Here is a 22465-nt window from a genome sequence, read left to right on the forward strand (position 1 = left end):
GATCTCCCTGTGCTATGCAGCTGCTTCCCACTAGCTATCTATTTTACATTTGGTAGTGTATGTAAGTCCATGCCACTCTCTCACTTGGTCCTAGCTTACCCTTCCCCCTTCACATGTCCTTAAGTCCATTCTCTATGTCTGTGTTTTTATTCCTGTCCTGCCCCTAGGTTCTTCAGAAGATTTTTTTTTTTTTTTTTTTAGATTCCATATATATGTGTTAGCATACGGTATTTGTTTTTCTCTTTCTGACTTACTTCACCCTGTATGACAGACTCTAGGTCCATCCACCTCACTAAAAATAACTCAATTTCGTTTCTTTTTACAGCTGAGTAATATTCCATTGTATATATGTGCCACATCTTCTTTATCCATTCATCTGCTGATGGACACTTAGGTTGCTTCCATGTCCTGGCTATTGTAAATAGAGCTGCAATGAACATTGTGGTACATGACTCTTTTTGAATTATGGTTTTCTCAGGGTATATGCCCAGTAGTGGGATTGCTGGGTCATATGGTAGTTCTATTTTTAGTTTTTTAAGGAACCTCCGTACTGTTCTCCATAGTGGCTGGAGAACAGCCATCAATTTACATTCCCACCAACAGTGCAAGAGTGTTCCCTTTTCTCCACACCCTCTCCAGCATTTACTGTTTCTAGATTTTTTGATGATGTCCATTCTGACCAGTGTGAGGTGATACCTTGTTGCAGTTTTGATTTGCATTTCTCTAATGATTAGTGATGTTGAGCATCCTTTCATGTGTTTGTTGGCAGTCAGTATATCTTGTTTGGAGAAATGTCTATTTAGGTCTTCTGCCCATTTTTGGATTGGACTGTTGTTGTTTTTTGATATTGAGTTACATGGGCTGCTTGTATATTTTGGAGATTAATCCTTTGTCAGTTGCTTCATTTGCAAATATTTTCTCCCATTCTGAGGGTTGTTTTTCATCTTGTTTATGGTTTCCTTTGCTGTGCAAAAGCTTTTAAGTTTCATTAGGTCCCATTTGTTTATTTTTGTTTTTATTTCCATTTCTCTAGGAGGTGGGTCAAAAAGGATCTTGCTGTGATTTATGTCATAGAGTGTTCTGCCTATGTTTTCCTCTAAGAGTTTGATAGTGTCTGACCTTACATTTAGGTCTTTAATCCATTTTGAGTTTATTTTTGTGTATGGTGTTAGGGAGTGTTCTAATTTCATTCTTTTCCATGTAGCTGTCCAGTTTTCCCAGCACCACTTATTGAAGAGGCTGTCTTTTCTCCATTGTATATTCTTGCCTCCTTTGTCAAAGATAATGTGACCATATGTGTGTGGGTTTATCTCTGGGCTTTCTGTCCTGTTCCATTGATCTATATTTCTGTCTTTGTGCCAGTACCATACTGTCTTGATTACTCTAGCTTTGTAGTATAGTCTGAAGTCAGGGAGCCTGGTTCCTCCAGCTCCATTTTTCGTTCTCAAGATTGCTTTGGCTATTCGGGGTCTTTTGTGTTTCCATACAAATTATGAAATTTTTTGTTCTAGTTCTGTGAAAAATGCCATTGGTAGTTTGATAGGGATTGCATTGAATCTGTAGATTGCTTTGAGTAGCATAGTCATTTTCACAATGTTCATTCTTCCAATCCAAGAACATGGTATATCTCTCCATCTGTTGGTATCATCTTTAATTTCTTTCATCAGTGTCTTATAGTTTTCTAGGTCTTTTGTCTCCTTAGGTAGGTTTATTCCTAGGTATTTTATTCTTTTTGTTGCAATGGTAAATGGGAGTGTTTCCTTAATTTCTCTTTCAGATTTTTCATCATTAGTATATAGGAATGCAAGAGATTTCTGTGCATTAATTTTGTATCCTGCTACTTTACCAAATTCATTGATTAGTCCTAGTAGTTTTCTGGTAGCATCTTTAGGATTCTCTACGTATAGTATCATGTCATCTGCAAACAGTGACAGTTTTACTTCTTTTCCGATTTGGATTCCTTTTATTTCTTTTTCTTCTCTGATTGCTGTGGCTAAAACTTCCAAAACTATGTTGAATAATAGTGGTGAGAGTGGGCAACCCTGTCTTGTTCCTGATCTTAGTGGAAATGGTTTCAGTTTTTCACCATTGAGAATGATGTTGGTTTTGGGTTTTTCATATATGGCCTTTATTATGTTGAGGTAAGTTCCCTCTATGCTTACTTTCTGGAGGGTTTTTATCATAAATTGGTGTTGAATTCTGTTGAAAGTTTTTTCTGCATCTACTGAGATGATCATATGGTTTTTCTCCTTCCATTTGTTAATATGGTGTATCACATTGATTGATTTGTGTATATTGAAGAATCCTTGCATTCCCGGGATAAATCTCACTTGATCATGGTGTATGATCCTTTTAATGTGCTGTTGGATTCTGTTTGCTAGTATTTTGTTGAGGATTTTTGCATCTATGTTCATCAGTGATATTGGCCTGTAGTTTTCTTTTTTTGTGACACCTTTGTCTGGTTTTGGTATCAGGGTGATGGTGGCCTCACAGAATGAGTTTGGGAGTGTTCCTCCCTCTGCTATATTTTGGAAGAGTTTGAGAAGGATAGGTGTTAGCTCTTCTCTAAATGTTTGATAGAATTCGTCTGTGAAGCCATCTGGTCCTGGGTTTTTGTTTGTTAGAAGATTTTTAATCACAGTTTCAATTTCAGTGCTTGTGATTGGTCTGTTCATATTTTCTATTTCTTCCTGGTTCAGTCTTGGAAGGTTGTGTATTTCTAAGTATTTGTCTGCTTCTTCCAAGTTGTCCATTTTATTGGCATATAGTTGCTTGTAGTAATCTCTCATGATCCTTTGTATTTCTGCAGTGTCAGTTGTTACTTCTCCTTTTTCATTTCTAATTCTATTGATTTGAGTCTTTTCCTTTTTTTTTGTGATGAGTCTGGCTAATGGTTTATCGCTTTTGTTTATCTTCTCAAAGAACTATCTTTTAGCTTTATTGATCTTTGCTATCATTCCCTTCATTTCTTTTTCATTTATTTCTGACCTGATCTTTATGATTTCTTTCCTTCTGCTAACTTTGAGTTTGTTTTGTTCTTCTTTCTCTACTTGCTTTAGGTGTAAGGTTAGGTTGTTTATTTGAGATGTTTCTTGTTTCTTGAGGTAGGATTGTATTGCTATAAACTTCCCTCTTAGAAATGCTTTTGCTGCATCCCATAGGTTTTGGGTCATGGTGTTTTCATTGTCATTTGTTTCTAGGTATTTTTTTATTTCCTCTTTGATTTCTTCAGTGATCTCGTGGTTATTTAGTAGTGTATTGTTTAGCCTCCATGTGTTTGTATTTTTTACAGTTTGTTTCCTGTAATGATATCTAGTCTCATAGCGTTGTGGTCAGAAAAGATATTTGATACAATTACAATTTTCTTAAATTTACCAAGGCTTGATTTGTGACCCAAGATATGATCTATCCTGGAGAATGTTCCATGAGCACTTGAGAAGAAAGTGTATTCTGTTGTTTTTGGATGGAATGTCCTATAAATATCAATTAAGTCCATCTTGTTTAGTGTATCATTTAAAGCCTGTGTTTTCTTATTTATTTTCACTTTGGATGATCTGTCCATTGGTGAAAGTGGGGTGTTAAAGTCCCCTATGATTGTGTTACTGTTGATTTCCTCTTTTATGGTTGTTAGCATTTGCCTTATGTATAGAGGTGCTCCTATGTTGGGTCAATAAATATTTATAATTTTTATAGCTTCTTGAATTGATTCCTTGATCATTATGTAGTGTCCTGCTTTGTCTCTTGTAATAGTCTTTATTTTAAAGTTTATTTTGTCTGATATGAGAATTGCTACTCCAGCTTTCTTTTGATTTCCATTTGCATGGAATATCTTTTTCCATACCCTCATTTTCAGTCTGTATGCGTCACTAGGTCTGAAGTGGGTCTCTTGTAGACAGCATATATACAGGTCTGGTTTTTGTATCCGTTCAGCCAGTCTATGTCTTTTGGTTGAAGCATTTAATCCATTTACATTTATGGTAACTACCAATATGTATGTTCCTATTACCATTTTCTCAATTGTTTTGGGTTTGTTATTGTAGGTCTTTTCCTTCTCTTGTGTTTCCTGCCTAGAGAAGTTCTTTTAGCATTTGTTGTAAAGCTGGTTTGGTGGTGCTGAATTCCCTTAGCTTTTGATTGTCTGTAAAGGTTTTAATTTCTCTGTCGAATCTGAATGAGATCCTTGCTGGGTAGAGTAATCTTGGTTGTAGGTTTTTCCCTTTCATCACTTTAAATATGTCCTGCCACAGACTTCTGGCTTGCAGTTTCTGCTGAAAGATCAGCTGTTAACCTTATGGGAATTCCCTTGTATGTTATTTGTTGCTTTTCCCTTGCTGCTTTTAATATTTTTCCTTTGTATTTAATTTTTGATAGTTTGATTAATACGTGTCTTGGCGTGTTTCTCCTTGGATTTATCCTGTATGGAACTCTCTGCACTTCCTGGACCTGATTGACTATTTCCTTTCCCATATTAAGGAAGTTTTCAACTATAATCTCTTCAAATATTTTCTCAGTCCCTTTCTTTTTCTCTTCTTCTTTGACCCCTATAATTCGAATGCTGGTGCATTTAATGTTGTCCCAGAGGTCTCTGAGATTGTCCTCAATTCTTTTCATTCTTTTTTCTTTATTCTGCTCTGTGGTAGTTATTTCCACTATTTTATCTTCCAGGTCACTTATCCGTTCTTCTGCCTCAGTTATTCTGCTATTGATTCCTTCTAGAGAATTTTAAATTTCATTTATTGTGTTGTTCATCATAGTTTGTTTGTTCTCTAGTTCTTCTAGGTCTTTGTTAAACGTTTCTTGTATTTTCTCCATTCTGTTTCCAAGATTTTGGATCATCTTTACTATCATTACTCTGAATTCTTTTTCAGGTAGACTGCCTATTTCCTCTTCATTTGTTTGGTCTGATTGGTTTTTACCTTGCTCCTTCATCTGCTGCATGTTTCTCTGTCTTCTCATTTTGCTTAATTTACTGTGTTTGGGGTCTCCTTTTTGCAGGCTGCAGGTTCGTAGTTCCTGTTGTTTTTGGTGTCTGCCCCCAGTGGGTAAGGTTGGTTCAGTGGGTTGTGTAGGCTTCCTGGTGGAGGGGACTGGTGCCTGCGTTCTGGCGGATGAGGCTGGATCTTGTCTTTCCGGTGGGCAGGACTGCGTCCAGTGGTGTGTTTTGGGGTGTCTGTGAACTTACTATGATTTTAGGCAGCCTCTCTGCTAATGGGTAAGGTTGTGTTCTTGTCTTGGTAGTTGTGTGGCATGGGGTGTTCAGCACTGGAGCTTGCTCTTGTTGAGTGGAGTTGGGTCTTAGCGTTGAGACAGAGGTCTCTGGGAGATCTCTCGCCGGTTGATATTATGTGGGGCTGGGAGGTCTCTGGTGGACCAATGTCCTGAACTCAGCTCTCCCACCTCAGAGGCTCAGGCCTGACACCCGGCTGGAGTACCAAGACCCTGTCAGCCACACGGCTTTGTTGTTCATTACATGGTCTGTAATCATGGAAGTGCATCTGGAAAAGAAGTTCCTGAACAGGCAGCTGAAGAGGCTGCTTCTGTATTCTGAGCCCCACCCAAACCTTCAGCTGGCACTGGCCTCGGTCTCTGCTCTCAGTCAGGCCTGCACTCTCCTTAGGCAGGATAGAGACAAATAAATCTCACTTTTATGAAGTACAATTATTTTAAAAGGCAAATGTATACCACTACTGTAAATCAAAACTTCCAGGGCCACTTGCCCTCTATATAAAGTATCTGTAGAAATAAATAATTAAATAATGTAATTCAGTTGGAGCTTTGATATCATTGCTTGATCAAGGCCCTGGGCCTGACAGCTATTCTCTCTTTGTTATAAAGATTTTCTGCTTCATGAAATTAGAAGCGTTGAAAAAATATTGAAGAGAGAATATTTTTTCCCTGTGTGAGAAATGCTGTATCTGGGAACTACAAAAATAATTTTCTCCTTCCCACACTTAAGGAGACATTGATTGAAATCAAGCCTGGGGTGACCTGGATTTAATAATTGGAAATAATAATGTGTAATTAGTATCAATCAATGATAAACATTTCATTCATTCATTCAGCAATTATTATTGAGTGCCTAATGTAAGCTAGGTTTTTTCCTAAGGACTGCTGTACAAACCCTGTTGGTGCCTACGTTCTAGCAGGGGTAGACAGGCAACCAACAAACCATACATAACTTAAATCGTATATAAATACATATATATGTAAACACACACAGATACACATATACACATCTACCCATATCAGATGGTGTCAAAGATGATCTCATTGGTAAGTGTCATTTGAGAAGAGACCCAAAGGAAGTTATGGAGGGCGCCAGGCACATATCTGGATAAAAGCTTGTCAAACAAAAGGAACAGTAAGTGCAAAGGTCCTGAGGTGCTTCAATGCTTGGTTTGTTTAAGAGCAATCAAACAGGTCAGTGTAGCTTGGCAGAGGGAGCCAGAGAGAAAGTGGTGGGACATGAGGACTGGGAGTAGCAGTGAGGAGGGGCCCTGAAGGTCAAATTAAGGTCTTTGGCTTTCATTCTGAAAGATGCGGGAATTCTTTGGAAAGGTGACAGGATCTGGCTTTATTTTTAAGGATCACCTTGGCTACTGCATTAAGAATAATCTGGGGAAGGGGGGCAACGGCAGATGCAGGGAGACCCAATACCATTATTAATCCAGGCAAAACATGATGGCAGCTTGGAGCAGGATCATTATCTTTGGGATAGTGTAAATGGTCAGATTTTTGTATACACTATGAAGATAGGGCCAAAGGGATTTGTTGGTGGAATACTTGCTTCATGTGAAAGAAAAAGAGGAGTGAAAATGACTCCAACGTTTTTAGCCTGAGCAACTGGGAGGAAGGTCTTGACAACTGCTGAAATTAAAAGACTGGAGGAGAAGGTTAGGGGGTAGGGATGGTGCTAGTAACCAGGAATTAGGTTTGAGAGGCCTGCCGGAGATGCTGAGAAGGCCTTTGAAGATACCAGTCTGGATTGCAGGGGAGAGTAATCGAGTTGGTATTTGTCAGGGTACAGATGGTACTTGTAAACCATGAGACTAGATGAGGTCACTAGAAAGTGGACATAGAGATGAGGTCTGACCATGGGGTACTCCAAGCGTTCAGGGTCAGGACGTGAAAAGAACCAGCAACAGGATGAGTTCAGTGTTTGCTTTAAAAATGTTTGAGGAACATTTCCGTTTTCCTCCCTCCTCTATGATATAAACACTCCCATAACCTTTGTTGTACAAATCATCTTCTTAGAAAATGTGTTCTTCTTTGATCAAGCTGGGTGAACTTCAGCGTTCCCTTTCCCAAAAAGTAAGCTTTCATGGACACAAAACAGAGCTCTCAAGAACTATAAAGAACTTGAGATTTTTACCTGCAAGCTAACAAGTTAGCCTGCCCTGATTTCATGGATGCTGGCAGAAGACATGAAACTCCTGGGTCAGAAGCAAAATATTTTTTTTTTTTTTTTTTTAAGAAGCGAAAGACTTTATGACTCAGGGCGAGTAACATGAGCTTCATATTTGTTACCCATTCCCCATGACCCCCCAAATCCCACAGAGGCAAGAGAAGCAGGTCACCAGGATGCTGCTCGTGCAGGGGGTTTGTGTCACTGAGGAACCCCGAGCTTCGGAAACCCCAATCTTTCATAATGAGCTGCAAGCAAATCTATCCAACCTTTGTTCTAGAGGCAGACATTATCTTTATTATACTAGACAGCAAACAAATCCGTCCCCTACTCCAGAGGGAAACATTATCTCTATCTTCCAAGAATGTTCACTATACAAACATCCTTGGAAAGATAATTCAGAACAAAAAGCTACCGGCGCCTATGCTCACAAGAGACCCATGGATAATTATCTCCCAACAAGAGTCAAAATTGTTAAGCAGCGTATTTTGGAGAAGTTCTGAGCCTTTATCCTATTTCACTTTGGAATTCAAAACCTTATACTCTAAATTATATTTATTTGACTAGGTAACACTTTAACACGGTGCAAGATTCAAAAGATAAACTACACAGGATTATTCTTTTATCAACAAAAGATGGCATGAAAGTGGTTTCTGATTTGCTGTGAGAAGGGAGCACATTTGCATCAGACTTATTTTTCTTGCATCCTGATTAATTCTTCCATTTAATCAATTTCCAAATGAGTCAGATTCTCTAAATAGGTATTAAAAGCCCGAGCTCAGCACTTAGGGAATACAAGAAATTTCTTCCATTTTACTAGAGCTTTATCAATGTCCACTTGAGTCCGAAAATACCCCACATGCAGTGGGGTATATCCAGTGGGTTAAGTGAAAGCTAAGGGGCTAAACCAGCATAAAGAACTAAACAGCAGCAACATCCCACCCAAGCGCTGCCTGACAGTAGCCTTCAGCACAAGTTCTCTTATCTGTTCCATCTGCCAGGCAGACATGTAGCTCTGTAATCAATGACAGATAGCTTTACTTACACTCGTTCTTTTCAAAAGATAATGTTGCTGTCTAGTAAGCATTTGAGGGCATATATCATAGTAAGCACTCAATAAATCTTGTTGACTAGCTATGCCATTAGAAACACTTACAAATATTCAAGTGCCAAAGAAATACACGGTTACTGGTCATTCATTCATTCAGTCAGCTTTCCCCTTATTGGGCACCTAATACGTCGGGCATTGTTTTAGGTACCAGGTACACAGTAGTAAACAAAACAGACAAAAATCTCTGCCCTCGAGGGGAGCTTACTCTTTAGTAGGGGGTAAAGATGCATGAATAAAATATACTAAATAATGATAAATGTTAAGGAAAAAAGATACAGCAGAAAGAGATATGGTACAGGGAGCAGCTGAAATCTTATACAGTATAGTCCAGGAAAGGCTCACTGAAAACAGAACATTTGGCTAGAAAGCCCTTCTCAATCCTCTGGTCCCTCAACGTTTCTAAATGCTCTAGAACTTTCTGGAAGAAAACCGGATCTAGGGCATTATCCTGAAAAAAAATGCCGAAGATAGACAACAATAATTATAATGAACAATATAATGTGTCAACAATGTATATGATGAACTGTGTATATAATTATAATTAACTTAAATATAATTAAATATTAAATATGTAATTATTAAATATTAAATTTATACTATTTAAATAGGTTTCTTATTCTCTTATAGAGCATGTGTTACAATCCTGATGCAGACAAGGTGCTACATTAAAAAATGATCATATCACTGGAACAATATCAGAATGAATGGATAGCATTAAAAAGAAAAAACCTCTTTTAAGTTAGTGGGATTGTTGCTGCTAATGAGCAAGGATGAAAAACAAAGCCACTGAGTACTGAAGATAAAGAATAGCTCCATCCAGAAGCCTGCAGCCATATTTTATTTCCATTGGGTTATTATAAAGAATAACAGAAGCTATGGGGATCTCCTTTTCTTTTAATTATAGAATCTATCCATTAATTAAATCACTTTCTCCATCTCATTACCAGATGGGCACATTTTCCAAGGTTACAAATGGAAATTAGGTTCTGCTTCCTTCAGACGCTGGCATCGTTATTATTCAGTTCCTGCCTTTTGCCCTTTCCCAGGGGAATTCCACGCACAATTGTAGAGCTTCAGCCATTATCTGGATGCCAAACACTTTCGAACCCTTCTTCCCAACACAGACCAGTACCTCTCGAGTGCTAAGCCTTCGAGACTCTGTATGGACCATGTGGGCTCAGCCTCAATGTATCCCAAACTGAACTCTCTCCCTGCACTAGCCTATCCAGTGTTCCTGTATATCCTTAGTTGGTGGCAACCATCTGTCCACCCAGGCAGTCCAACTGGAAACCTGGATCCTTCTTCATTCCTCATATTCAATCAGTCATAAAATCCTAGCAACCTTAACTTTAAACGTCTTTTAAATCTGTCCCTGAGTCCCTATCACACCTGGTGCCACCTTACATTATTTCCACCTGACAACCATTCTATCCCCCTTCTGCATCTATCTCCCTGCCCCCAGTCCACATCCTATATTTCTCTCCATCACAGCACTTATTACTCAATATAATACATGTTGCTCATGTATATACCTCTTCAAATACCCCATGAGTTCTCTGACACACAAACATGTATGTGTGTCAGCACACAAACGTGCTGTGGTCTTTCTTTTCTCAGCATTTAGCATAATATCTTGCATGGAGTATGTGTTCCATTAACATGTACTAATTGGATACATAACTCTTGGGCCATCAGATCCCAAGATATCAGACATTTCAGGAAGTGATATAGGTTCACCAACAAAATTCCTGCTCACCAATCCTGACCCTGTTACAGCTAAACCTATGAAGTCGTGGACTGCTAATGGGTTTAAGTTTGTGTTATGAACTCTAATTCCTCCACTGCAACCCTTTCCCACCTTCGCACTTGTCTAGCTCTCATGTAAGATGTTCAGTGTCCTCTTTGTCCCTCCTCTTTCAAAATCCATTCTTAGTAAAAGAGTTCATCTCTGCTTTTTACTTCCACGGGTATTTGCATCTTAGGGCTTTCTTTCTAATTGCAGAAGGTCCCCTCAGGTCCCATTCAAGAACTACAAGGCTTTGGCACCACGGTATACGTATGAAGGAGAGCTGGTAGGAGGGAGGGGAGAGAATCACCCGGAGATCCTGACTCATCTCGCAGTCAGAACCTGAATGCTCCTCCTCCCGCACTCAGCCAGGTCTTGACCAAAAGCCCAGGCTTGTTTTAGCAAATGCTCTCCACCCAAAATCCTCCATCCTGGGACATTAGCTCACAATCTGAACAGGACATCTCTATTTTGTTTTTCCTTCCAGTTTTATTGAGACATAACTGACATACAGCTCTGTATAAGTTGAAGATGCATAGCATAATGATTTGGCTCACGTACATCATGAAATTATGACCTCAGTAAGTTTAGTGACCATCCATCATCTCATACAGATGCAGAATTAAAGAAATAGAAAAAAAAATTTTTTTTTCCTTGTGAAGAAAACTTAAGCTTTACTCTCTTAACTTTCACATGTAACATAAAACAGTGTTGATTATATTTATCACATCGTATATTACATCTCTAGTACTTATTTATCTTATAACTGGGAGTTTGTACCTTTTGACCACCTTCATCCAATTCCCCCCACCTCTGCCTCTGGTGACCACAGTTCTGATCTGTTTCTCTGTGAGTTTGTTTTCGAAGTATAATTGACCTGCAATACTATGTTAGTTCCTGGTACACAGCACAGTGATTTAACATTTCTGTATATTTCAAAATGATCACCATGACAAGTCTAGTTACAATCTGCCACCACACAAAGGTATTACATAAATATTGACTGTAGTCCCCACGCTGTACATCTCATACCAGTGGTTCATTTATTTTGCAGCTGGAAGTTTGTACCTCTTAATCTCCCTCACCTATTTCTCTCCCACATCTTCCTCCTCCCCTCTGGCATCCACCTGTTTGTTCTCTGTATCTATGACTCTTGTTTCTGTTTTGTTATGGTTGTTCACTTGTTCTGTTTTTTAGATGACACATATAAGTGAAATCATACAGTATTTGTTGCTGTCTGACTTATTTCACTTAGCATAATACCCTCTAGATCCATTCATTTATTCTTTTGCAGATGGCAAGATTTTATTCTTTTTCTGTGACTGGGTAATAACCATTGTATATCACATCTTCTTTATCCAGTCATCTACTGATGGGCACTTAGGTTGCTTCCATATCTTGGCTATTGTAAATAATACTGCAATGAACATAGGGGTGCATATATCATTTTGAATTAGTGTCTTCATATTTTTTTGGATAAATACCCAGAAGTGGAGTAGTTTAATCATATGGTAGTTCTATATTTAATTTTTTGAGGAATCTCCATACTGTTCTCCATAGTGGCTACACCAATTTACATTCCCACCAACACTGCACGAGGGTTCCCTTTTCTCCACATCCTCGCCAACACTTGTTATTTGTGTAAAAATGACACCTCTGCTTTATATGTAACAGAAAGAAAACAAAACTGTTGTTTTAAGACTTAGCTGCAGTCTGGGCCACTTGGGTTAGGAGGAAGACAGCATTCTTCAAGGAGAAGATTTCTGTTTCCTCTGGGAAACACTCCTAATGAGCTTATAAAACGTAGAGACCCTAAGGTAATTTAGACTCCTGAGCTGACAATGAGGGAGAAGGAAGTTGGGGTCCCTGGGATGGAGGGGAGAAGGGTCTTTGTAGAGAGAGGACGCCCTACCAAGATGGTAGCAGATGAGGTTCTGAATAAGTATGAGAAATGGCCCTCATCTGTACTTTCTGCTCAATTTTCCTGTAAATGTAAAATTGCTCTAAAAATTAAAGTCTATTAATAGACTTTTCTAGTTAATAGAAAGAAGGAAGGAAGGAAAGAAAGAAAGAAAGGGGCGAGGGAGGGAGGGAGTGAGGAAGGAAGGAAGGAAGGAAAGAGAAAGCCTGAGAATGCTAGGCAGTTGTCTATTCTGTGCTATAACTCCCTCCATTATCCCAGACAGTTAGTAAACTCTGCTGAAAACAGCTGCTTTGTGAAGTGGTACTTTGGGAAAAGGACGAAGAGAAATGGTGTTCAGTATGGGGTGAAGCCATGCTAAAGGCACAGCACTCATAAAGGGGAGACCAAGAATTTGGGAGTGGCAAGAATTTAGAGCAAGAGGGGACCACAAGAATGTAAACCTCGAGGAATCTCTAGAACTGTGTTGTCCAATACTATAGCTACTGACTACCTGTGGCTATTGAACAGTTGAAATGTGACTGACTAGTCCAAATTGAGATGCACTGTAAACTAGTATGAAAAAAAAAAAATGTCAAATATCTCAATAATTTTTATTTTAATTACTTGTTGAAATTATACTATTTTGGGTCTGTAAGGACAAATAAAAAATATATTATGAAAGTTAACTGCAACTGTCCCATTATACCTTTTTAATATAGCTATTAGAAAATTCAGAATCATGTATGTGGCTTGCATCATGTTTCTACTGGACAACACTACTCTAGAATCTTGGGGAAAAGGCATAAACTTGCTAGAGTATAAGACATGGGGAGCTTAAACACTTTCTTTGGATAGTAAAAAAAGGGGTGACCCCAGTAAGTTGGGGACATAAGACAGTAGACTTGACAGATAAAGTATGGGAAAATACAAATTTACAAGAACCGATGACATTTATTTTAGTAAAGTTTTGTTTAAACTAAAAATAATTCCTATGAATGACGTGTTCTCAAAATATGATGTAATTTATAAAAAAATTCAACTTTTCAGGAACACATTGATAGCATGAAACAAAGTACATATGGTACAACTTTCCAACATAAATAACTTACATTCAGTCCTTCGATTTAAACTAGAAGAAAAGCATGGAAACTTCTACCTCCCGGGGGATAAACGAATGTGTCTTCTAATATCTTGATGTGTTGAACAGTGACTACCCGGAGACTAAGACTTTGTACTTTCAACTAGAAATATAAACTACATACAGGGCTGCCCTTCTTTACTTTTTTCTGTTTATTTCATACCAAATCTACTCCTTAAGCCATGTCTCAGGAAATCTATGAGCAAAAAATAAAACAAAATATAATGCCTGACTCCAAGTTAGCCAATCTGGATGCAAGGAGAAGTTATATTTTTTTCTGACATGCTACCTAAAAGGCTCTAATTCAGTACCTCTGGGTTCTGTATTATATAGAAATATGGTTATGTGTATATAGAACTGGCAAACATCAGACCTGGGGTGATTTAAATATCACGTGGTCTAGTCTCTTTCTTTTACAGATAAGGACACAGAGCCACAGAGAGGTCACTTGCCTGAGACCACAGAGCTGCTTTAGCGGCAATGGCAGGACTTAAGGCACACAGAGTGTGGACACAGTCAGTTCCCTGGGTGTGACCTTGATGTTTCCTGATAACCAACTTGGGTCGTCTGAAAACTGGGGATTTATCGTACTTGCTCATAGGGATTTCCAGGAGGATAAAAGACTCTCTCTCTATATGATGCGCATTATAGCCTTTGTCACCTCTGTCACGCTCAATGGGAGCTAAACTCATGCCCTTCCTTCCCCTCCACCTTTTTACCCGAGCTATATGCTAGTACTCTTTTTCCTGAAAAGGTTACACTCAGTGAAAGAAACAGCTGTGGACTCCAGAAGAGCTTTGGCCCACCGCCTTTGATCATGTATTTGAGGGTCTCTAGGCAGCCTGGAGCCTACTTGAGAGACCCCGGGGACAGCTGGTTAAGATGGCAATGCTGACCTTTTGTAGCCTAAGAGGCTCAAAATGAAACATGGTTTCCAGGAATGAGGGTGGGTACCACGTGCAGAGCTCAGAGTAAAGCTACAGGGCAGGCCCAGAGTCTTGCCCCTCCTCCACCTCTTCCAACATCACTGAACCCCAGCCTGAGCTATCCAGACATGCCCTTAGCTCAAGTAACATATTTCTCAAATAAACACACAGAAACTACTCTCTTCTTCCTTGGCCACTTGGCCAGGCCCTGGCTCCAGAATAACAGGACAGCACATTTCATACATAGATGCCAAGAGTTGCACACCCAAAAAGGGGGGCTTGTTAATGGAAATCAACCACAAATGGGTCACTTCTTAAATGGGAAGTATTTTCCTGCTTGGAGGCCTTCCAAGTGTTCTTGCTTAATTCTCACTTCTCAACACACACACACACACACACACACACACACACACACGCACGCACAGAAGCCAGTGACTTAGCACCCCAATCTTAAAGTTTTCCAGTCCTCCTTTAAAAAATGGCTTTGGGACATGGTTACTTTGAAGTAGGAGTCCCTCATCTCAGGGAAAAAGAAATATAAAGTACAGATAAACAGCAAGGTCCTACAGTATAGCACAGGGAACCACATTCAACAGCCTGTGACAAACCAGAATGGAAAAGAATATGAAAAAGAATACGTAAATATATGTATAACTGAATCACTTTGCTGTACACTAGAAACTAACACAACATTGTAAATCAACTATACTTCAATAAAATAAAAAAATTTTTTGAAAAAGAAATATAAACTTGGGACTTCCCTGGCAGTCCAGTGGTTAAGACTCCATGTTTCCATGGCAGGGGTCACGGGTTTGATCCCTGGTTGGGGAACTAAGACCCCATATGCCGCATAGCACAGCCAAAAAGAAAAACAAAAACAAAACAAAACACAAAACTCCATTTTCATTGCTCTTCCACAATTAGTCTCCCCTCCTAGGATCAGGAACCTCAGTGAACACCCAAAGACAGTGTACTGCTGGTCTTGGGGGCGGGGGGAGCTCAGTCTCCCCCTTAAGTTTAATCCATTCCCAAATTAGGGAAGGTGAGCAATTCCAGGGTCTGGGAGCACATTCATTTATCATCTGGTGAACTGGTGTGGAGTTAATGGGATGGGGCAGCCTCCAAGGCAAGGACGTGGCACACAGCCAGGAAGCTGGAGGCTCCGTACCTTTGCAGGTGAAACATTTGATGTGGAAATGTTTGGTCTGGACCCGAAGCACTTCACCCTTGCACGGCTCCCCACATTTATGGCAGTGAATGACAGGCTTCTCTGACGGGTGGTGAGGGTCCTGAGGGTGGGCCACTGAAAGAAAAACAACAAAAGATCCATGTGAGTAGAAAGCATTCCTACAAAAGGAGTCATTGTGGGCACGCATAAATATACCCATAATTTTAGTATCAAATGAGCCACATATTGATTCAATAAGCACCAGTGGAGCCTCTGCCCCCATGTCATAATTACAGGGACACACAGATCAATAAGAGAGTTGTGGCTTTAACAGTCCGGTGGGGAAAACACTGGGCTTGTTCCTCTGGCAGCCAGAAGTCTTGTCTCTTCCTCCCAAACTTCTCCAGGACTATGTAATTGGGTCATTAAGTATATGATCTTATTTGGTTCAGTATTGTGCGGCAGGTCCTTATCTTGATTTAGAAAGTGCCTTCCAGCCAGGAGTTCACTGCAGACTGTAAGTTCCTTGACAATGAGGACCGTTTATTAAAGTTCATATTTTGTTTCTCCCCGTTTTTACTCCTCCTTCTTTCCCCAGCTCCTCTGAACACAGCAGAACACTCGTGCACCAAAGGGGCTCAGTTAACATTTATTTCCTTCCTAGTTAGCAGGCACTGGCTAGTTCCTCGTCTCCAGAGAGTCATTCCTGATCCTCGTTTGGCAACTCAACCCGTTGGATGTCTATTATGAGCCTCCTATTGTGTGCACAGCTCCTGATACACACACTGCAGGCAGTCCTTTAAAAAAATAAATTAGGGGCTTCCCTGGTGGCGCAGCGGTTGAGAATCTGCCTGTCAATGCAGGGGACACAGGTTCGAGCCCTGGTCTGGGAGGATCCCACATGCTGCGGAGCAACTAGGCCCGTGAGCCACAACTACTGAGCCTGCGCGTCTGGAGCCTGTGCTCCGCAACAAGAGAGGCCGCGACAGTGAGAGGCCCGCGCACCGCAATGAAGAGTGGCCCCCACTTGCCGCAACTAGAGAAAGCCCTCGCACAGAAACGAAGACCCAACACAGCCAAAAATCAATCAATCAATCAATAAAATAAATAAATAAATAAATTAGTAACTACGTGGATTTCTCTGAACTTCAGTTTCCTCTCCTGTAAAACAAAGGGAATTGGATCAGCGGATTTCGAAGATCTTTCCAGGCTCTAAAATCATATGATGGGGCTTACAGGGATTATTCTCTCAGTTTCCAGAGTGTGGCCTTCAGAGAAGAGAAGTTATTGTAACTGCCGTGCCCCAGGAATAGGATTACAGGCTCCTCTTACAAAGGACCAAGAGAGTAGGCAGCAAGAGGACACCTGTGACTTGACGCTACCCAAGGATCTTCATTGAACCTGCAGCTTGTCCAGCCAGAGAATGCAGCAAGGCGTTTTTTGCTATTAAATTCCTTTTCTGATTTGGGTCCTCAGAAGGAGGAACCGTGTGATATACAGAAATGTATTACATAAGTACCTGCATGAGCGTGATATGGGATAAGAACAGTGAACCTAAAATTAATCAACCAACACAAAGAACAAAGATGATTTCTTTTTTCAAACGGTAAAACCAGGTTGGACCGGGGGAGGGGGGCGTGGGCAGGTATTGCTGAAATTGAATTTAGAAAGCACCTCACAGCAAGGAGCTCTCTGTATACCACGAGTATAATAGTGCATTGTTTCCCTCAGACCACTGTAATGTTCTCATTTCTCCTGGAAAGAGTTTGAATAAGACAGTCCAATTAATCCATTACTAGTTAAATTCTCAGAAACAAGGTTCTCCTTGTGAGATTTAGACCAGGAGCAGGTGTAGTTTCGGGTTAAACTCCTGACCTGAAATCTCTGCACTGGACCCCAAAGTGTTCGGCAAAGGTATGAACATCGTGATACCCCTGCGTTTCCTTATCTGCCTGCTGGGATCTCTCTTGGAAACCTGTATTCACAACAGAAGTCAGTACTATCTAAAGCAATTAAGAAGGGGCTTCCTTCCAAGATCTCTAAACAACCACTGACTTTTAAAATGATGTGTAACAAGGCCAAAAATCTATTCACCTGGGCATTAAAAAAAAAAGTCTCCCTTAACAATATCTGCTTTATGTAAGGTTTTTTGTTTGTTGGTTTCAACTTCCTGCTTCCTATAAGAATGGAGGAAAATAATATTTACTGAGCATCTGTCTGCTAAGTGCCAGGCACGGTGCTAGGTGCTTACATATAAGTCATTTTATTTCATCCTCACCACCCCTTCCTCAGTGAGGTGGGCAATACCGTTCCCACTTGACAGATGAGGAAATCAAGCCTCAGAGAAGCTGAGCAGCCTGTTCAAGTAACAGTAAGTGCAGGCTCAAAGATCTACACCCAGGGCTTTCTGACTCCCAAGCTCATGCTCCTCTTGTCTAAATCAGAAATTTAGAAATCAGAAGTTATTATAAGTCCAGCGATGATTGTTGTTAAGTCAGGCAATAATTTATTTAGCCAGGCTCAAAGGCTGTTCTAAAAGCAGCAACTAGGACTTGGTTTATAAAGGCTTATACACTGTGTACAGTAATATATTGCTAGCTGAGCATGGCACCCAGATGGTAACCCTCAAGGTGGCTCTGCTGATGCCCTATATCAGAACTCCCTGTGCCATGTATTAAATATGCAGATTCCTCAGCCCACTGAACTAAGGGTGTGAGTCGGGGACCTATTATTTTCCTAAGCTCCTCAGGTGATTCTTATGCATACTACAGTTTAAGAACTACTGTCCCCTTAGAATTCAGACAATATTGTTAAGCAAGTTACAGAGAAGAGTTAGAGTGAAAAAAAGTAACCCACAAGACCATCCAACTCAGAAGCAACATTAGAACACAGTGGATCTCTTGACTGTGAGGGAGAATGCATTTTTGGATGAGAAATTGCACTGCAGTTTCTCTTGACACTTGAATTTTTTATAGCTAAGCAAGCCAGCTATGCTGAGTAATGATGAGGGAAGGAAAATATCATTTCACTTCTTGGCTCTTCCCTTTGCCTCAACGCAGGTGCCAATGCACATGCTGGCACCAGTCACGAAGGTCAGAATTGGGATCAGCATCTGCATTTTGCAAGCATTTCCCTTTGGAAATATATATTACACTGCGAAACCCTCCATGCCCAGAGATGACCTCTATTTTCACCCAGAGATGAGCAGAGACTACATCACGTTTACTTGCCTTTCCATCATACATCAGCCTAGGCAGACACTTATCAGAACCACCTACTTGTGAAGAAATGGGCTCTGCTTGTTAGAGGACAGAATCCAAAGACCAAAAGAGACTCAGTATTTATTTCATCCCAACTCAAATCAGTATAGACAAAAGAATCTCTCCGCTTTTTAAAGATCAGTAAAGAGGTCTCTTTTACATAACTTCCTTTGGCAGTTTGGTTAATACCAAATGTATATTCTTTGGCTCAAGCCTACATTTTTGAAATATGCGGAGCCACTTGCAACATAAAAAATGACATTAATTCTGTACTCCTCTTATTTGCCAACTAGCTCTGTTGCTAATTTTTACTTGATTGCTCCATCCTTCAGAGCCTGGGTGGTCCCTCCGTATTCTACTGATAGGGAAAATGAGCAGAGAGCTTACATTCCTTGTGCCCAAAGTCAGCAGCAAATTATTGGCAGAGGTACACTCAGGCTTCCCAAATTTCTTCTGCTGTACCAAGTAGTCAGTGATTTACCCCGGAATTTGGGCAGACATGGTTAAAATCTTCCATGGCTCATCAGTTTGTTGCTAAAATAAGAATAATACGATGAGAAACCAAAAGCATGGTTGCATATCTCCTGAATAGCGAGGAAATGTATATGAAGAGCCAAGAATTTATTGGCCTGAAAAGGTAAAGGGATTCATCCACTGCATAATATCCAGTTTGGAGGGATTCTGGAGACTCAGTTAAAACAGGCTATTGCAAGGCTAACCGAGGAGTTTCACACTGCCTTTCACAGTCAAGCAAAGCAGGTGAGCCTCATCCCTGAGACTCCAGCATAGAACAGAACCAAAGTTCCATTTTGGATGTGTTACTTTGGAAATGCCTATTAGAGATCGCAGGCGATGAGACTGTGTGTGTGTGGGGGGGGGGGGGTTTGAGATCATTAAGGAAACCTGTTACCTTCAGTGCCCCCAAGCAGAGGACATTAAAGGCTGTAAGAGGAAAGCTGAAAAGATTAGGTGAAGCCCCTCCTAATATTCCAGAACCAGCCTCGTCTTACCCAAGTTCTTTCCTTCTGGGGGACAGACCATGGAACTAGACCAGCAGAATCAGAATATCTGAGAAAGCGTATTTGAAATAAAAATCTCCTTAGCAGGTGACTATCACAAGCCTATGACACCATCCTCAGTATGAGTTATAACTTGCCCCGGGTTATCTGAATTATTCAGAATCTCCCAGGTAAGAAATCCCCCTCTCAAGTACTCTTCCTTGTCATTAGCACCGTCACTCCCTTCACCAGCCTTTGAAACCACACAGGCTTGATGGCTTTCAAAGCCCTTCCATCTGCATTATCTCATGTTACTCTCATGAGAGCCCAACAAGGTAGGAAGAGCAGAAACTGTCAAGCACGTTTTACAGATGGGCAAACTGAGACTCAGAGGAACAAAGTGACAAACCCAAGGTGACACAGCCATGAAATAGAGAGTTGGCAATAAACCAATGGCGAGGGCTTTCTCCAGTTGCGGCAAATGGGGGCCACTCTTCATCGCGGTGCATGGGCCTCTCACTATCGTGGCCTCTCTTGTCGCGGAGCACAGGCTCCAGATGCGCAGGCTCAGTAGTTGTAGCGCACGGGCTTAGTTGCTCCGCGGCATGTGGGATCTTCCCGGACCAGGGCTCGAACCCGTGTCCCCTGCATTGGCAGGCGGATTCTCAACCACTGCGCCACCAGGGAAGCCCCCAATGCAGTGCTCTTTACACCCAAACGATCCCCTAATCACTGACGCTTGGAGCCTTGCAGTCATCCTGATCCCACCCTCTCTTTCATCTCCCATGAAATTCTGTCCACTCTCACATCCCTTAGTCATCCCTTCTCTCACCACATGCATCCAGTCTCCAACCCCTTTTTCTCAGATTGCTGAGAGTTCCCTGCTCCCTGGCTCTTTCTTCTTCAATGTGACGTGAGAAGAATAGGCAACTCAAAGGAGTGGGGCATCACTCCCCACTCCTTAAGTTCGGGCTGTGCTTGGTGACCTCCTTCCAGAGGGGACAGTATGGAAGGGGGAGTGGGAGAGAAACTTTACAGTGGACAGATTTGACAAGCACTACCTCACCCAGGTGCTCAAGGTCAACATCAACAGGTCGTGTTGATAGTATGTACCTTTGATATGATGTGATGAAAACTAGTACTTTGCCCCTGTGACCTTCCTTCCCCCCAAACCTCATAATCCTAGTCTAATCATGAGAAAATCCCCAAAGTGCCAGACCAGTACTCTTCAAAATCATCAAGATCATCAAAAACAAGGAGGAAAGTCATATTGTCACAGCCAAGAGAAGCCTAAAATGATATGATGACTAAATGTAGTGTGGTATCCTGGATGGGATCCCAGAACAGAAAAAAGACATCAGATAAAACCAAGAAAATACACACAAAGTATAGACTTAAGTTAACAATGTGTCAGTTTTGGTTCATTAACTATAACAAAAGAATTATATTAATGTAAGATGCTACTCATATGGAAAACTAGTATACGGAAACTCTCTGTACTATCTTCTTGAATTTTCTTTAAATCTAAGACTGCTCTAAAAAATAAAGTCTATTAAAATAAAAACAAAATAACTTCCATTATCTCTCTCAGTCCCAATCCATCAAGTCTAAAGTTCTTGGTCTCATTTCAGAGATCTTCAATAACATGACCCACAATAGCTATTTAGATACTTAAGAAGAAACTACATTGCTGAGTATTTCTCACTGTGCTGAGTGGTTTTGAACTCTGGCAGGCCAACCCCCCCTCCAAAGATAGACACTAAAATCCTCTGCTGTCCATTCATATAAATATACAAAGCTCCCTTTAGTGAGGCCTCCTGACCACTGCCTGGTCAGTCATCTGAAGCTTCTCTGAAGCTCTCACTGTAGCTTATATTAATAAAATATTTCATTCTCCTCCAAGTCCTAAAGCACTAAATACCTGCACTGTCACCCAGCACTTAATTTTCTCTTGTTTTGTGTTTATTTTGCTTTTGTTTCACAGCGCATCAATCCTGACCCTACAAAACTGCAAGCTCAATGGTCAATTCCTCCAGGTTTCTGGGATACTTTTGATTTCAAATAATCTGAGTTGTTCTCTCTGTACTTCTCAGTTCAATTTTTGGATCAGGGAAAATACAGTTACCAGCCAATACCACTACTGGAGCATCTCCCATATGAAGCTACAGATTCTTGAACTTATGACATCTCAGTATGTAACTCTGTAACACCATTCTATTATTGTAACAAGTACAATTTATTGAACACTTACTATGTTCTAGGCCCTGTGTTAACTGATTTACACTCGCAATCACAGATAATCATCACAACTGCCTTTCGGGGGTGCTGTTTTATTATTCCTGTTGTGCAGCGGAAGACACCAAGGCTAGGAGTCAAATACCTTGTTCAAGACTTATTTACGAAACAGAAACAGACTCACAGACTTAGAGAATGAACTTATGGTTATCAGGTGGGAAGGGTGGGGGGAAGGGATAGTTAGAGAGTTTGGGATTGACATGTACACACTGCTATATTTAAAATGGATAACCAACAAGGACCTGCCATATAACACAGGGAACTCTGCTCAATATTATGTTAACAAATGGGAAAAGAATTTGAAAAAGAACAGATACATGTATATATATAACTGAATCACTTTGCTGTACACCTGAAACTATCACAACATTGTTAATCAACTATACTCCAATATAAAATAAAAAGTTAAAAAAAAAAAGATTACACAACTAGGAAGTCGTCTGACTCCAAAGCCCACACTCAGAAGCACTGGGCA

General features: G+C 40.5%; 1 protein-coding gene across 15 annotated transcripts in view; it reads right to left on the minus strand.

Annotated features, from left to right (window-relative positions):
* Positions 1–22465, minus strand: part of ABLIM1 (actin binding LIM protein 1) — a gene marked incomplete at its 5' end in the record, with an annotated part of 334066 nt that overhangs the window by 142423 nt on the left and 169178 nt on the right. For all 15 annotated transcript variants that reach the window (XM_082407810.1, XM_082407808.1, XM_082407807.1 and 12 more), the window contains one exon: positions 15438–15572. Coding sequence is in view for 3 of the 15 variants with exons in the window: in XM_082407813.1 (XP_082263939.1) it covers positions 15438–15572 (135 nt within the window). Of the gene's footprint in view, positions 1–15437; positions 15573–22465 lie in introns of those variants that run through there.

The sequence above is a fragment of the Balaenoptera borealis genome, assembly GCF_965194805.1.
Source record: "Balaenoptera borealis genome assembly, chromosome: 10".
Taxonomy (NCBI): domain Eukaryota; kingdom Metazoa; phylum Chordata; class Mammalia; order Artiodactyla; family Balaenopteridae; genus Balaenoptera; species Balaenoptera borealis.